Source organism: Balaenoptera physalus (genome assembly GCF_965194825.1).
Source record: "Balaenoptera physalus genome assembly, chromosome: 19".
Taxonomy (NCBI): domain Eukaryota; kingdom Metazoa; phylum Chordata; class Mammalia; order Artiodactyla; family Balaenopteridae; genus Balaenoptera; species Balaenoptera physalus.
Window position 1 is genome coordinate 15834914 of NC_138900.1, and position 17209 is coordinate 15852122.

The 17209-nt window shown below is 35.6% G+C and overlaps 1 protein-coding gene and 1 long non-coding RNA gene across 7 annotated transcripts in view; one reads left to right on the plus strand and one right to left on the minus strand.

The window, feature by feature from the left end:
* LOC309649438 overlaps window positions 1–897 on the plus strand; it is a 29995-nt gene extending 29098 nt beyond the window's left edge. The window contains exon 3 of the long non-coding RNA XR_014257113.1: window positions 77–897. This is a non-coding gene — a long non-coding RNA (uncharacterized lncRNA). The remainder of the gene's footprint in view (window positions 1–76) is intronic.
* Window positions 1–17209, minus strand: part of ZFP82 (ZFP82 zinc finger protein) — a 100176-nt gene that overhangs the window by 55608 nt on the left and 27359 nt on the right. For 2 of the 6 annotated variants that reach the window (XM_082439458.1, XM_082439457.1), the window contains exon 5: window positions 4912–6557. The exons of the other annotated variants lie outside the window; for them this stretch is intronic. In XM_082439458.1, coding sequence (XP_082295584.1) covers window positions 5533–6557 — 1025 coding nt within the window. In that variant the 3' untranslated portion in view covers window positions 4912–5532. Of the gene's footprint in view, window positions 1–4911; window positions 6558–17209 lie in introns of those variants that run through there. 6 annotated transcript variants of the gene reach the window in all.

Below are 17209 nucleotides of genomic sequence, written 5' to 3' on the forward strand. Positions count from 1 at the left end.
ATATATATATATATATATTTCAAAAAAGCAGCAGAGGCTGATCCTTACTAATCTGAAAATGTATCTGTCTCCACAGCAGCTAATGCACAGGGATGGAACCTAGGCTTCAGCACTCAAACACACTCCTCTCCAAACAGCAAGCTGATGGTACAAAGGAACAAGGACTGTGGAAATTCCATCTGGGTGATGGGTAACCCCAGGTACACAGGTGGCAGTAGCAGGAACATCCAGAGCCCAGCACCCATGGTGTCAGTAGTGTAAGCTAGGGATTCTGTGTACAGCAGCAGCAGTGGTGATCTCACCACACAAGCTCTGTGTCATCATTTGGAGCATTGTTTCTGGTTCTGTATCTTTGTTCTTCAGCACATTAAGATTTTCCATGAGCAACTCAAAACCATTTGAATGAATTCTTTATCCACTCAAATTAATAAAATGTAGAACATATTGACTGTAACTGATGTATTTCCATTAAAATTAGAAATAAAACAAAACTGGCTATAGAAAAATTTTTTGTGGGTGATAATTAACTATAACTCTCTCATCCTGATTTCTGGACTGATTGAGAAATAGAACATTTTTTTGGTAATGCTTTATTGAAAGAGGCAGCTTGAACCTGGAGTTAAAATGCACAACCTAATACTTCATTCAAACTCTAGATATTGGGACATATACCAGCAGAGGAATGGGTCTGCAGAGTCAGCATAGAGAATCATAGCCTGCCCCAGGAAACATGAGAAATTCAGGGTCAAATAAAGGGAGGTAATTTATGTGTTTTAATACATTTCACCAAGGTAATAAATCATTTCTCTTATGACACACAAACAAGAGTAGGGATGAAAACAGGAAGCAGAAATTATCCTCAAAATCCAGCTCTTCAGTCTGTAAAAATGGGGAAAATCTGGTAAAAAAGAAGTCCTGCTCAAAATCCACTGTCATCAGGTCTACCACATGAAATAAGACAAGAAAATAAAATAGGTGTAATACTGTGAGATGGGTATATCTTTTATCTGCACATTATAAAAGATCAAAAGAATCTATCACTTTATAATCAATACCCTAATAAAATATGTTAAACTTTCAGCTATTACTAGCATACCTTAAGGACTATATATATTATATTTTATGTACATTATAAAGATATTAGAGAGTAAGGAGGATGAAGAGTTCTCAAAGAAATTTCAAGACATACATATATATTAATGAATATCCAGTGTCAATCATGCATTCATTTGGGATACTCTGTATTTAAACTTAATAATTCAAAATATAATCCCAATGAGGATCTTTACTGGAACTGGATAAAAAAAAATTTTAATTCTTATGACGAAACATTTGTCTTTATTTTCAAATAAAAACTATGTAATTATAATATATGTATTTTTATTTACAAGTAATAAGTTACTGAAAAGTATAAATCAAAGATTGCTGGCAAATAGGTTTGAGGATATGAGCATTTAATATATGATAGATAGTATTTAATTCAGTAGAAGATGAATAGTTTAATAGTTCGATAGTTTAATAATTGTTTCTGGCATAATTGGCTTTATTTCTGGATGAGAACAAGCCAACATACTATATTACACCATATGTAATAATCAGTCCAAATGGATTAAGTGTTAAATCTGTGTGTGTACATACCCACATAAACACATATACGAAAAACTGTACTTTTTTCCTTTATCCTCCTGTCCTCTGAAATTTTCTACAAGCAATACTTTTCTAAGAAACATGGAAAACATTGGAAATGTTTTGGGAAACCTATTTTATAGAAATAAAATAGACAAGAATATAATATATGAATGTTTATTGCAGCACTAATTTTAAATGGCAAAGAAGAGGAGATAATATGAAATATCACAACTGGGGAAATACTGTAGTTGAGTAGGTATTGGTACAAGCATACTGTGGAATATACTGTAACCGTTAAAACAACTAAGTTCAATCATCATTTACTGACTTGAAAGAAAATCCAAAATGTACTGTTGAATGTAAAAAAGCAAATTACAGAGAAATGTATAAAGTATCATCCATTTTTGGGGGTAAAAAATACTAAAATAATTTATTTGTGTTACTGTTTAAGCATGAAGAAATATATGGGGGAGATACACGAGGTTTAGACATTACTCAGAAGGAAATGGACAGAGGAGAAGGGAGTGAGGAATGGAGAGGAGCAGAGATACTGTTTTTTTCTTTTTACTGGCATTGTTTCATTGGTTCGAGTGCAAATGCATTACTTGTGTAATTTTAGATGAGGAACTCAATAAATGACTTTAAAATGACATAAGAATATAAAATTCCACTTAGTTCTCATTTTAGTGTAATGCAAAATATTAGAACAAAACAGCCTCGTCTTTACTAATTCTTCCAGCTGCAGATATGTTGCTCACTCTACTTATCTCAAATTGATTATTAAATATTTTACTTCTTCATGCCTCGTAAAAAATAAAGTAGCTCAATGTTTTGTTTTGTTTTTTAAAGTCCTCTAATATGGGATCTAAGAAAAAAGAGAGTGGGGCATAGAAGGACAGATCTATAGTAACTTTGGATATATGGATTTTCCTTCCACAGAATGGTACCATTCAGTGTAGGAAGCTGCTTGCTGAGCATGAAAATTGAGGAACAGTAAAAGCCCATCTCAAACACTAACCTAAACCTAAACAAAGCTAAGCTGTGGGACACTTTTTTTTTTTAACTTCAGGATTTCTTAAGAAACTTTAGTAGGCTTCCACACTATAATGGCAGAGGTGAGTAGTTGCAACAGAAATAGTATGACATACAGAGGGTAAAATATTTATTTTCCGGCCCTTTACAGAAAGTTTGCTGATCCTTGGTCTGAAACAGAATGCATAATTCCAGTGACATATTTGCTGCTAGAGTGATGGTCTATTTATTTTTCTCAATAGGTTAACTCTTTATTCTTATTTTCAGTTGTGTGTGTATAGTTATATAGCTCAAGAATGGGATTACAACATATAAAATATACCCTAGTTGTTAAATGACATGATGCTGAGAAAAACTGCATGTAGAAAATATGGGACTGGATCAAGTCCTTAAAAAAAAACTATATTTGGAGCTTAGCTACTTTATCTCTGAAAATACTTTTCACATCTAATAAATTCCAGGTAAATTATCTTGTATTTCACTATTCCCCTGCCGCCCTTAAGTTTCCTTGGGGCTAAGGGATTTGCACTATTAAAAACTCCTCCTGTGAGCCTTTTGCACACTCACTGCTCTAGTGTCCAGAACAAAAGTAAGCTATGGGTCACTTGCTACTTGCAGCGTCAATATATCTTTGGTCCATACCATGTTTAAAAAAAAACCAAACAAAACCCTAGCTGCCATTTAAAAAATCAAGGGCTATCACACACTGAAAAAATGTAGATTTCTGGATTTTCCCCAAAAGTCAGAACAGCTGGCAAAACAAGGCCTGCATTTTCTCATAGCACTCATTAGCTGGAACTGGGCACTGGGGATCCTCTTCAGTTACTGTCCCAATGCAGGTTCATTTCTGTTCATTTAATAGATACCTACAGTTTGCTATTTTCTTTAGTATGCTTGTATATATCTTCATGGATGACCCTGAAAAATAGCTTCCTGTTTGTGTTCTCCTAATCCATATCTAACATCAGGATTATGTTAGAGTATGTTATGAGATGTCTACTTCTATATAACAAATAGTTCCTTGAATACTTGATAAAGTCTTGCCTGTTCTCATCACAAGAAAAAACATTCTGTAAGTATGCATGGTGGTGGATGTTAACTAGACTTATTATGCTGGTCATTTTCCAATGTATACAAACATCAGATTATTATGTTGTGCACCTGAAACTAATATAATGTTGGTATCAATTATATCCCAATTTTTTAAAAAAAGAGTTCTGCCTGAAAAGAAATTGGGTTTGATGCTTCATTAGTAATAGCTACTATATCTCACGCTAAATTTCCCCTTTTACCTGTGTTTATGAGTCTCCCAAGAGTTCTAATTCTCTTTGAGTCAATACTGTAATTTTTATTTTCCTAAAAAATAATTTTGTTTAGGTTTTCAAATGTATTGGAAGTACTGTATTCAGTATAACATTTAAAATCAGTCACTATAAGGTTTCTCTTTATGTACATATGCATATTCATTTTCAAACATAATGCTGTTTGTCTTTTCATATTTTTTCATCAGTGTCACCAATGTTTTGTCTATATTATCGTCTGTCTTTATATTAGGTATTATATGATGTAGTGAAAAGGATACCAGTCTGAATACAGCGTTTCCTACTCATTACACACATTACTTTCCCCACCAACACCCAGGATTACTTCATGTTCCATAGGAAGTAAGTGATAATGGAAAATTTCTTAATTCATTACCCTCAATGGGTCTTTCTTCAATTATCTATCCTGTCTGATGTTGAGTAAGGTCTGTAGAAACAGTTGCTTTTCAACAAATAATACTAATAATGACAACAGTGAATACAATTAACAATGACCAACATTCTGTGGGTATCTATTTATTATATGACAGGCACAATTCTAAGCACTTTGTGTCTCTTTATTTGATCTTCACACAAAATTATGAGGTAGGTATTATAATTATCCCCATTTTATAATTTCTACCAAAACATATATGTATAAAAACATAGGAAAATGCTCAGGAAGGATAAATACTAAACAGGGAGAGATATGGGTACAAGGATAGTGGTCAAAGGCCTTACTTGTAATGTTTAAACCTATTATAAGGAAAATATATGTTGAGGCATTATTTCTGCAATTAAAATAAAAGACCTGACATAAAGATATACCTAGGGAGAATGCCCGTCAGGGCACTGTGTATAATGGCAAAAATGCTGGAGGAAACTACAATGTCTATCAATAAGGATTTGATGAAATGATATTATAGCAACACAAGGAAAACACCATGAAGATAGTAAAGGATCTCTATTTACTGAGTGGTAAGTCATTACATGAACGTTTTTACAACAAGAAAGTCTAAATTTTGTAAAGAGCAAAAGGAATAAGCTATCTTCAAAAATAAAGAGGTCACTGCTCTTGGGTATTAAAGGTATCTTAAAAATAAAGATATTTTACAAACCATGATATACACAGATGGACTTTACAGTTATATAAATTTAAATGGATTAAAAGATTAAGAATATTACAACTATAGACAAATTGGGGGGAAAATAAAATGAAAATCACAGGATTACATTTCAGCATGTATTCTCTGATGTTTAAGATAAGATTAGAAAGGTGCCAGAAGTGCTGTTGTCATTCTGAGTATTTACTAGACTGAATTACCTGATGGCAAGGGAAATAGGGGCTTTTATTAAATGGCTTCCAAAACATATTCTACTCATAGGGTGTTTCTCCTACATGATTTTTCTTGGGCTGAACAAGCTGTAGTCAGCAAATAAGATGTTTCTACCTTCTTCTATTTAGAGGGATTAATATAGAGATAAATTCTCTTTTGTTAAATAGTTGATGTTAATAGTTTTGAGCTGTAAATAAAAGCATTTGCACACATTTCATATATTCTATGTTTTATCACCAGTACAAATTTTGATGTTGAATCAGCTGTGAGTCATAATTAAAGGTCTTCCCACATTCCCTATATTCATAGGGTTTCTCACTAGTATGAATTCTATGATGACTAATAAGTTGTGAACTCTGAGAATAGGCTTTCCCACATATCTTACATTCATAGGGCTTCTCACCAGTATGAATTCTCTGATGTCGAGTAAGGTCTGAACCAGAACGAAAAGCCTTTTCACATTCCTTACATTCATAGGGTTTCTCACCTGTGTGGATTCTCTGATGTTTAATAAGTTGTGAACTCTGACTAAAGGCATTGCCACATTCCTTACATTCATAGGGTTTCTCCCCTGTATGAATTCTCTGATGCTGAGTAAAGTTTGAGCCACTACTAAAGGCCTTCCCACATTCTTTACATTCATAGGGCTTTTCACCAGTGTGAATTCTCTGATGTCGAGTGAAGTTGGAGCCACTACTAAAGGCCTTTCCACATTCCTTACATTCATAGGGTTTCTCACCAGTGTGAATTCGGTGATGTCGAGTAAGGTCTGAGCCACAAATAAAGGTTTTTCCACATTCCTTACATTCAAAGGGTTTCTTGCCAGTATGAATTTTCTGATGATGACTGAGTCTTGAGGGATGTCTAAAGGCCTTTCCACATTCCTTACATTCATAGGGTTTCTCAACAGTATGAATTATCTGATGGGTGGTAAGCTGTGAGTCATGTCTAAAGGTTTTCCTATATTCCTTAGTTGCACAGTATTTCTCTTTATTACTAATGATTTGCTGTAATGTAAAGGATGGATGTTGACTAAAAGTGGGCATGCCTTCACGGGTGAATATCAGTTGACTGAAATGTCCCTCCTGAGAGCCATGTTGTTTCTCAAACTGGCCATTACATTCCCAATCATCTCTGAAACTAGAGCACTGAAGGTCATGTCTTGTAAGTCTTTCCATTATCTCCCACTGGGCTGACTCTATTTCATAAATTTCCTTCTTCAGAAATAATTTCTTGGTCTCACATCTTGACTCCAGGACTGAAAGAAAATATGAAAGCAATCACTCACATTTTTCTTGTTTGGGAGAAATAAAACTTCAATTAAAATGGGAGAATTAAACTGAAATTTTAAAAAATGGACAAGAAAAGAAGAGTGAAGAGAGATGACATAGTAAGGTGAGGACAGTAAGTAAGCCACTGGTTTCTAAACGTTGCTATAAGTCAGAATTACTTACGGGAGCTTGGTAAATATACAGATGCCTTAGACTCCCTTGTTACAGGATGGCTCTAATCATACATACACACACACAAAATCTCACAGCATATGCAAACACACATATAAGAGCAGCGCACAGCATGAACTGTAAAATAAGGGGAATGATCATACCATTTAATAGGGTGGTTGTCAGGATTAAATGAATATGTCTAAGGGAGAATGTCCAGGGGTTGGCAAACTATGTACTGCAGCCCTGCAATAATTTTTATAAGTAAAGTTTTATTGGAACACAGCCACATTTATTCATTTATGTATTGTCTATGGCTGTTTTTGAGCTACAGTTGCAACAGAGACCACATTGACTGCAAGCCTAAAATATTTACTATCTGGCCTGTTGAAAAGTTTGCCAGGCCCTGGTTAGATCTGTGTTGTCCATTACAGTAGCTACTAGCATATATGTCTATTTGAATTTAACATAATTAAGATTAAATAAAAATTCAAATTCAGTTCCTCAATGGCAATATCCACATTTCTAGTGTTAGAAATAGCCAAATATAGCTAGTGTCTACCATACTGGAAATCACAAACATCAGACATTTCCACCATTGCTGAAAATTCTAGATTAAGTAACTAGAGGCTTAGGTTCTCTTCAACCAATGACAGGGAAACAGAAGGTGGCAATCCAGATGGGAGAGTACCTTAAGAAAAGTCAGGTGCTGAATGAACCTAGCATGAGTGTTATATAGGGAGGATTTTCTGTGGCTCGATATGGTATATGCTTGGGGTTTGATGAAAATACTATGCCTTGGAATTCTGTGATTCTGAACTTAGGAAAAAAGAGGAGAGGACTTAACAAGTGCACAAGCACTGTAGTAGTGATGACCAACTGACAGGAAGGGCATTTGTAGGTTCAAAGAGAAGTGAAAAGAATATAATGGGAGGCAGTGTATTGCTATTGAAAGATCAGAGGTACAAGATTCAGTTGTATGAGTTTTGAACTCAAACTCAGTTAATTACAAGCTTTGTTTTCTTGGGCAAATTAGTTCATCTTTCTGAGCCCCCAACTGTCTGTCTATATGATAGGAATGATAACTAACTCTTATAATCATTGTGAGGACTGGGAATACTACATGAAAAAATACTTGGTATTAAATAATTATTTAGTATTTGGGAGATAATATTATGGAAGAATTTCCATATAAAAATAGGGATGTTAGGCAAGTGAAGTGTTTTGAAGACCACACTATGGACCCAGAGGAAAAACCTCAAGCCAAAAAAGTGAAGATCATTCTAGTACCATCTTATTCATCTTCCTCTCATATAATTATTTAGCAAATACTGTTTAATATTGCTCCTAAATATATCCTGACACTCTTCCCTTTATATTCAAGATAATACCTAATATGAAATATCTCTCCCTCGGAATACTGGAATAGCCTCCAACCTAGTTTCTCCACTTGAGGTTTGTAGTCTTGAATCCATGTCACTAGAATGGCATTAGCCTGCCAATGCTCTGCTTAAAATCCTTTGGTGGTTTCCTATACGATATTGCTCTTACAATAAAAGCCAAACTCCTGAATGTGGTCTACAAAACTCTGAATGACCTGGTTCCTGCCTACCTTTCAACCAAATCTCACACTATGCTCCATTTTGGTTTCTAAGCTCCATCCACATTGGTCCTATTTTATAGTTCTTCAAATGCTCCTAACTATTAGTCCCTGTTTAGACCTTTCTAGGTACTTTTCCTTATGTATAGAAGGTATTTTCTTTTACTCTTGGCCTTGGTAACTATTACTTATTTTCCAAATCTCTACATAAAGGTCATACTTTTTGAGGTCTTCTCTGATCCTATGACCAAATTACACCCTCCTTGTAATTATATTTTTAGCACTCTGTTCTCTTCCTTAACAGGATTTTCATAATTTGTAATTACATACTTATTTAGGTTCATTTACTATCTTTTCCTTCAATAGGTCTTAAGTTCCGTGAAGGCAAGGAAAATGTCTATTGTCTTCATCAATGTGTATCCAACTCTGAGCATGGTACATGGTACATATTGGAAGATCAACAAATATTTACTTACTGACTCAATTAGAAAGTATTTAAATATATACTTCTTAATGAAAAATGTTTAAAAATTTCCTCTAGGGAAAAAGGACAGGGACTTCCCTGGTGGCACAGTGGTTAAGAATCCACCTGCCAATGCAGGGGACACAGGTTCAATCCCTGGTCCGGGAAGATCCCACATGCCGCAGAGCAACTAAGCCCATGTGCCACAACTACTGAGCCTGCGCTCTAGAGCCCGTGAGCCACAGCTACTGAGCTCGCGTGCCACAACTACTGAAGCCTGTGCATCTAAAGCCTGTGCTCCGCAACAACAGAAGCCACTGCAATGAAAAGCCCGCACACCGCAACGAAGAGCAGTCCCTGCTCGCTGCAACTAGAGAAAGACTGCACACAGCAATGGAGACCCAACGCGGCCAAAAAAATTAATTAATTAAAAAAAAAAGGACACACTTTTTGCAAATATGGTACATTGGATATATGCATTTATTACTGCTCTTTCATGAAGTGCCACTAAAGACAGTAATGAGATTCAACAAAAGAAGAAACTCCATGAGGACAATGAGAGTGGGGGAAAAAAAGGGCATCAACAAAAATTTGGAAACTAGAGAATAGATGGAATAGTAATAAATGATGTATTAACCTTGAGCCTTGAAACCTAAGTCACAGATTAGTCTTATTGTAGAATACCAGATATTTTCAAGAATGCAATCACCAGATACCCTTGAAACTAGGGTGCATAAGGGTTGCAAAAAGGATAATTAACTGAAAATCTGTAAGAAACAGACAGACTGCAGATTCTCAAACCTACTCCATATAGCAGGCTGATTCCACAGTCAACTATACCCAAAAGCTCTCAAGAATCGGGCAGCCATGCTTATATTATTAATTCCAGAAAGAAAGTAGAGGAACCCATTCTGGAGAAAATCAGCCCAAGAGAAAAGACCTGATAGGTGGTGTCAGCCAATGAACTGTTCTAGGCAGATCACTCTACAGTGACTACCACCAATAAATCTACAAATCCTGTCACAAATAAGCTCAAATCAGCTTTTTAATGCCACAGTTTTATATGAGCAAATAGCTTTGAGTCACTAGCTATTTCAGGAAAACATTAAATATAAGAGCTTAAGGGACTTCCCTGGTGGCGCAGTGGTTAAGAATCTGCCTGCCAATGCAGGGGACACGTGTTCGAGCCCTGGTCCGGAAAGATCCCCCATGCCACGGAGCAACTAAGCCCATGCGCCACAACTACTGAGCCTGCGCTCTAGAGCCCATGAGCCACACTACTGAGCCTGTGTGCCACAACTACTGAAGCCCACGTGCCTAGAGCCCGTGCTCGGCAACAAGAGAAGCCACCGCAATGAGAAGCCTGCGCACCACAACGAAGAGTAGCCCCCGCTCGCCACAACTAGAAAAAGTCAGCACGCAGCAACGAAGACCCAACACAGCCAAAAATAAATAAATTAATTAATTAAAAACAAAACCAAAAAAACCATAAGAGCTTAAAATACACAAAGAGAAACAGGAGAGACAATGGAGGGAAAAAAACCCAAAATTCAAAAGAAGAATGCTTCTAAAAAAAAAAAAAAAGAAAAGAATGCTTCTAAAAACAATATTATATAGCAATTCCATAAGAGAATGATGTCAGAAAAAGAAATACTGAAAAAAATTTTTTAAATAAAAATACAAAGATGAGAACTTAATAAAACATCACAGAAAGTACAACATAAAAAGAGAGATGGAAACTAGAAAAAAAAAAAAAGAGCAGATACAAACTACTATATATAAAATAGATAAACAACAAGGTCCTACTGTATAGCACAGAGAACTATATGAAAAAATAATATGTATATATACATGTATAACTGAATCACTTCACTGTACACCAGAAACTAACACAACACTGTAAATCAACTATACTTCAATTTAAAAAAAAGAAAAAGAAATTCTAGAGATAGCACAAAAAATTTAAGATCTGAATTACAAGTGTTCAATCATTCAAAAAATTTAATGAGCTCTTACTATGTGTCAGACATGGTGCCAAGCACTGGACATAAAAAATGATCAATCAACATTTGAAACATAGAGAACAGAGAAAAAGAGAAAACAATGCAGAACAAATGATCAACAAAATAACAGAAGAAAATTACAGAGATTTTTAGTTTCTGGAATAAGTGAGTGCCCTGGTACAAGAAAGAATAAAATAAACATCATGATACCTCAACACGAAATATTAGAACATCATAAATAAATAACAAATGCTAAAAGCTTCCAAAGACATTAAACAGGTCACTTAAAAGAATTAAGAACCTGAATGGGTTTTGGACTTCTCCACAACACTAGATAGTAGAAGATTTTAGAAATCCTTGGAGCAATGCCTTTAAAAAGTTGAAGTCAGTTTTTCAACCTAAAATGACATCTCCAGTCAAATTATCAATCAAATTATGAGAGTGAAATGAAAACATTTTTATTCATGAAAGGATTCACAAAATATACTTTCTATTTACTTCTTTTGCATCCTTCCCTTGGTTGCTTTTGAAAGATGTGCTTCAGAATAATAAGAAAACAAATCAACAAAGAGGAAGGCAAGAGATCCAACAGTCTAGGTATACAAAAGTACCCAAGGCATGCAAATACAGAAGAGAATCAAAACGAATTCAAAGGGGACGAGTTAAGGGAATCAAAGGGATGATCCTAAGGGAATCCACTGGATGATAATAAAGGAAAATTCTAAAATAAAGCTATGTTACAATCACACCTGGGGAGGAAGAACAGAGGGTTAGAGGAGGGATATCTCAGTTAAAAAACAAACCACAGAACTGGAGAAAATATTTGCAAATGAAGCAACTGACAAGGGATTAATCTCCAAAATACACAAACAGCTCATACAGCTCAATATCAAAAAAACAAACAACCCAATCAAAAAATGGGTGGAAGATCTAAATAGACATTTCTCCAAAGACGACATACAGATGGGCAAAAAACACATGAAAAGACGCTCAATATCACTAATTATTAGAGAAATGCAAATCAAAACTATAATGAGGTATCTCCTCACACTGATCAGAATGGCCATCATCAAAAAATCTACAAACAGTAAATGCTGGAGAGGGTGTGGAGAAAAAGGAACCCCCCTACACTGTTGGTGGGAATGTAAATTGGTACAGCCACTATGGAGAACAGTATGGAGGTCCCTTAAAAAACTAAAAATAGAGCTGCCATATGACCCAGCAATCCCACTCCTGGGCATATATCCGGAGAAAACCATAATTCAAAAGGATGCATGCACCCAATGTTCATTGCAGCACTATGTACAATAGCCAGGACATGGCAGCAACCTAAATATCCATCAACAGAGGAATGGATAAAGGAGATGTGGTACATATATACAATGGAATATTACTCCACCATAAAAAGAAACGAAATAATGCCATTTGCAGTGACATGGATGGACCTAGAGATTGTCATATAGAGTAAAGTAAGTCAGAAAGAGAAAGACAAATATCGTATAATATCACTTATAGGTGGAATCTAGAAAAATGGTACAGATGAACTTATTTGCAAAGCACAGAGTCACAGACGTAAAAAACAAACTTATTGTTACCAAGGGGGGAAGGGGGGGGTGGGATGAATTGGGAGATTGGGACTGACATATATTCACTACTATATATAAAACAGACAACTAGTGAGAACATACTGTATAGCACAGGGAACTCTACTCAGTGCTCTGTGGTGACCTAAATGGGAAGGAAATCTAAAAAAGAGTGGATAGGGGACTTCCCTGGCAGTCCAGTGGTTAAGACTCTGCCTTCCAATGGAGGGGGTGCAGGTTCTATAGGGAAGCTAAGATCCCACATGCCTCAGGGCCAAAAAACCAAAACAAAACAGAAGCAACACTGTAACAAATTCAATAAAGGTGTTAAAAATGGTCCACGTGAAAAAAAAATCTTAAAAAAAATAAAATAAAAAAATTTAAAAAATAAAAGAGTGGATATATGTATAACTGATTCACTTTCCTGTACAATAGAAATACAACATTGTAAAGCCATTATACTCCAATAAAAATTAAAAAAAAAAAAAATAAAGGACACACCAGGCTAGTATACAAAAACAAAAACAACAAAACAAAACAATACCCCACAGTTACCTGATGTGTCTGAAAAGAGATTAGTGACAGATAAACAGAAAACTAAGCAAACTCTCAATTAAGACAAGGTTTAACTCCATGGTAAAGAAAAGTTGTACAAGGAGTGAAATGTGACTACAGAGCTCAGCAACAAAAAACATTTACATAGTCAGTGAGTGAACTGAACAACAATTTAATTAAAATTGTGATATAGTATATATGGAGGATTATATATACTATATACAGTATATATGGAGGATGAGGAAAGAGGATATGAAGTAAGCTAAATCTTCAAATTCCACAGTGAAAAGTGAATCATCACTATAACTAGAATTAACTCTTGAAAAAAAATTCTCAGAAGAGAAAAGATAGAAATGGTGACCCCCCCCCCAAAATATGACAGGGTCATGGGGAAGGAAAATTATATAGGAAATAAAATAAATGTAAAATATGAGTTCCAGAAGGAGAATACGGTGATGATGCAAAACCAACAATAAGACAAATTCCCAGAGTCAAAGAAAACTCTTAGTAATCAGATGGTTCCTTTCTGTGCTGAGCAGAGTTTATGAGGAAAGACTTTTTGTTTTTGTTCTTTTAAATTTATTTATTTATTTATTTGGATGTGTCGGGTCTTAGTTGTGGCAGGCAGACTCCTTAGTTGTGGCTCGTGGGCACCTTAGTTGCAGCTCACCAGCTTCTTAGTCGTGACACATGGGCTCCTTAGTTGCAGCTCATAGGCTCCTTAATTGTGGCTCGCCAGCTCCTCATTTGTAGCATGCGAACTCTTAGTTGCGGCATGCATATGGGATCTAGTTCCTGGACCAGCGATCGAACCCGGGCCCCCTGCATTGGGAGCGCAGAGTCTTAACCACTGTGCCACCAGGCAAGTCCCAAGGAAAGAGTTTTAACTAGATATACCTTGGTAGAACTTCTGAGGTTCAAAGAAAAAGATAACTCTATATAAGTAGAAACCCAATGAATCAAGTTGTATCCTATTCACATGTTTGTGTTTGGTGTTGCCCCAATAGTTCTCTAAAGTTTTGAATTAGTTACCAGTGTAGACATATCAGGAGATTTAATACAGAAATCTGGATTTCTGCCTTTCCTTGAAGGACCAGATTATGTGGCAGCACTAGGCCTGTATTCTCATGACAGCTGTCTCCTAGACTTAACAAGTTCTACTCCTTTGAGACAGGGTACAGACTCTCTCTCATTACCCACTGTCCCCACTATTTCCTAGCCCCACATGGATGCTCAGGCCAGAGTTTCAGTTGCCATGTACATTTGCAATATTGCCTTTTAAAATTTTACTTTCATTTCTGAAGAGTTTTTGCAGGCTATGGAATTCTGGGTTGACAGTCCTTTAGCAAATAAAATATTGTTCTACTTTTTGCTGACCTCCATGGTTTATGAAGATAAATCTAGTCATTCAAATCTTTGTTTCCCTACAAGTAACACATTATTTTTCTATGGTTCTTTCATTTACTATGGTCCTTTTGGGACTTCAGTGACATAAATATGAAACCTTTGTTGTTGTCCCACATGTCCCTGAGTCACTCTTTTTAAGTTTTCAATCTTTCTTCTGCTACTCATATTGGCTAATTATCTTGATCTACCTTCTAGTTCACTAATTTCCCTCTGTTCTCTCCATTCTCCTATTGAGCCTATCCAGTGAGTTTAAAAATTTTTGGCCATTGTATTTTTCAGTTCTAAAATTTCCATTTGTTTCTTTTTACATTTTCGTTAAATTGTATTTTTTTTTTTTTTTGCTATTGAGTTGTATGGGTTCTGTGTGTGTGTGTGTGTGTGTGTGTGTGTATGTGTGTATAAAACGGATATTAACTCCTTATTAGATATATGATTTGCAAATATTTTCTCTCATTCAGTAGGCTGCCTTTTTCACTTATGGTTTCCTTTTCTGTGCAGATTTTTAGTTGGATGTCATCCCATTTGTTAATTTTTGCTTTTGTTGCCTTTGCTTTGGTGTCATATCCAAAAAAATACAAGACTAATGTCAAGGAGCTTACCCTCTATGTTTTCTTCTAGGAGTTTTATGGTTTCAGGTCTTGTATTCAAGTCTTTAATCCATACTGAGTTGATTTTTATGTAAGGTGTCAGACAGTGGTCCAGTATTTCCAACACCACTTATTGAAGAGACTGTCCTTTTCCCATTGTATATTCTTGGCTTTTTCATTTTAACTGACCATATATATGTGGGTTTATTTCTTGGCTCTCTTTTCTTCCATTGATCTAAGTGTTTGTTTTTATGCCAATACCATACTATTTTTACTACAGCTTTGTAATCTAGTTTGAAATCAAGAGGCATGATGCCTCCAGCTTTGTTCTTCTTTCTCAAGATTACTTTGACAATTTAGGGTCTTTTGTAGGTTTCATACAAATTTTAGAATTGTTTGTTCTATTTCTCTGAAAGATGCCTTGGAATTTTGATAGGGAGTGCACTGAATCTGTAGACTACTTTGGGTTGTATGAACATTTTAACAATATTAATTCTTCCAATCCATGAAAATGGAATAGCTTTCCATTTATTTGTGACTTCTTCAATTTCTTTTATCAGTGTCTTATAGTTTTCAATGTACAGGTCTTTTCACCTCCTTAGTTAAATTTATTTCTAGGTATTTTATTCTTTTTTTTTTTTGATGCACTTGTAAATGAGATTTTTTTCTTAATTTCTCTTTCTGAGTGTTCATTACTAGTCTACAGACATGCAACTGATTTTTGTATGTGGATTTTGTATCCTGCAACTTTACTGAATTCATTTATTAATTCTAACAGTTTTTCTAAAAACAGAATTACCATATGATCCAGCAATCCTGCTCCTGAGCATTTGGATTAGACAAAACTCTAATCCAAAATGATACATGCACCTCTGTGTTCACAGCAGCACTATTCACAACAGCCAAGACATGGAAGCAATCTAAATTTCCATCAACAGAGGAACGGATAAAGAAGATGTGGTAAATATATACAATGGAATACTACTCAGCCATAAAAAAGAATGAAATAATGCCATTTGCAGCAACATAGGTGCCACTAGAGATTATCATACTAAGCGAAATCAGAAAAGGAAAGACAAATACCACATGATATCACTTATATGTGGAATCTAAAATATGACACAAATAAACCTATCTATGAAACAGAAACACACTCACGGACATAGAGAACAGACTTGTGGTTGCCAAGGGGGAGAGGATTTGGGAAGGGATGGAGTGGGAGGTTGGGGTTAGCAGATGTAACCTATTGTATATGGAATGGATAAACAACAAGGTCCTGCTGTATAGCACAGAGAACTATATTCAGTATCCTATGATAAACCATAATGGAAAAGAGTAGTAAAAAAATGTATATATAGGACTTCCCTGGTTGCACAGTGGTTAAGAATCTACCTGCCAATGCAGGGGACACGGGTTCAAGCCCTGGTCTGGGAAGATCCCACGTGCCGCGGAGCAACTAAGCCCGTGCACCAAAACTACTGAGCCTGCACTCTAGAGCCCGCGAGCCACAACTGCTGAGCCCGCGTGCCACAACTACTGAAGCCCACGTGCCTAGAGCCTGTGCTCCACAACAAGAGAAGCCACTGCAATGAGAAGCCCGCACACCGCAACGAAGAGTAACCCCCACTCGCCACAATTAGAGAAAGCCCGCGCACAGCAATGAAGACCCAACGCAGCCAAACAAAATAAATAAAATATTAAAGAAAGAAAACATTAAGAATAGTGCTTTAAAAAAATGTATATATGTATAACTGAACCACTTTGCTGTACAGCAGAAATTAACACATTGTAAATCAACTATACTTCAATAAAAATAAATAATTCTAACATTTTTTTTAGTGGAGTCTTTGGGATTTTCTATATATAATATCATGTTATCTGCAAATAGTGACAGTTTTACTTCTTCCTTTCTGATTTGGATGACTTATATTTCTTTTTCTTCCGTAGTTGCTCTGGCTTAGACTTCCGGTACTATGTTGAATAAAAGTGGTGAGAGTGGGGATCCATGTCTCGTTCCTGATCTTAAAGGAAAAGCTTTCAATTTTTTACCACTGAGTATGATGTTAGCTGTGGGCTTGTCACAAATGGCCTTTAGTATGTTGAGATATGTTCCCCCTTTGTTCAGAGTTTTTATCATGATTGGATGTTGACAAAAAACAACATAAATGAAATTTTACTTAATGTAATTTTAAAATTTATATGAAAGACCAAAAAGACAAGTATAACCAAATACTTCTGAAGAAAAAGGTGGAGGGACCTGTCCCATCAGA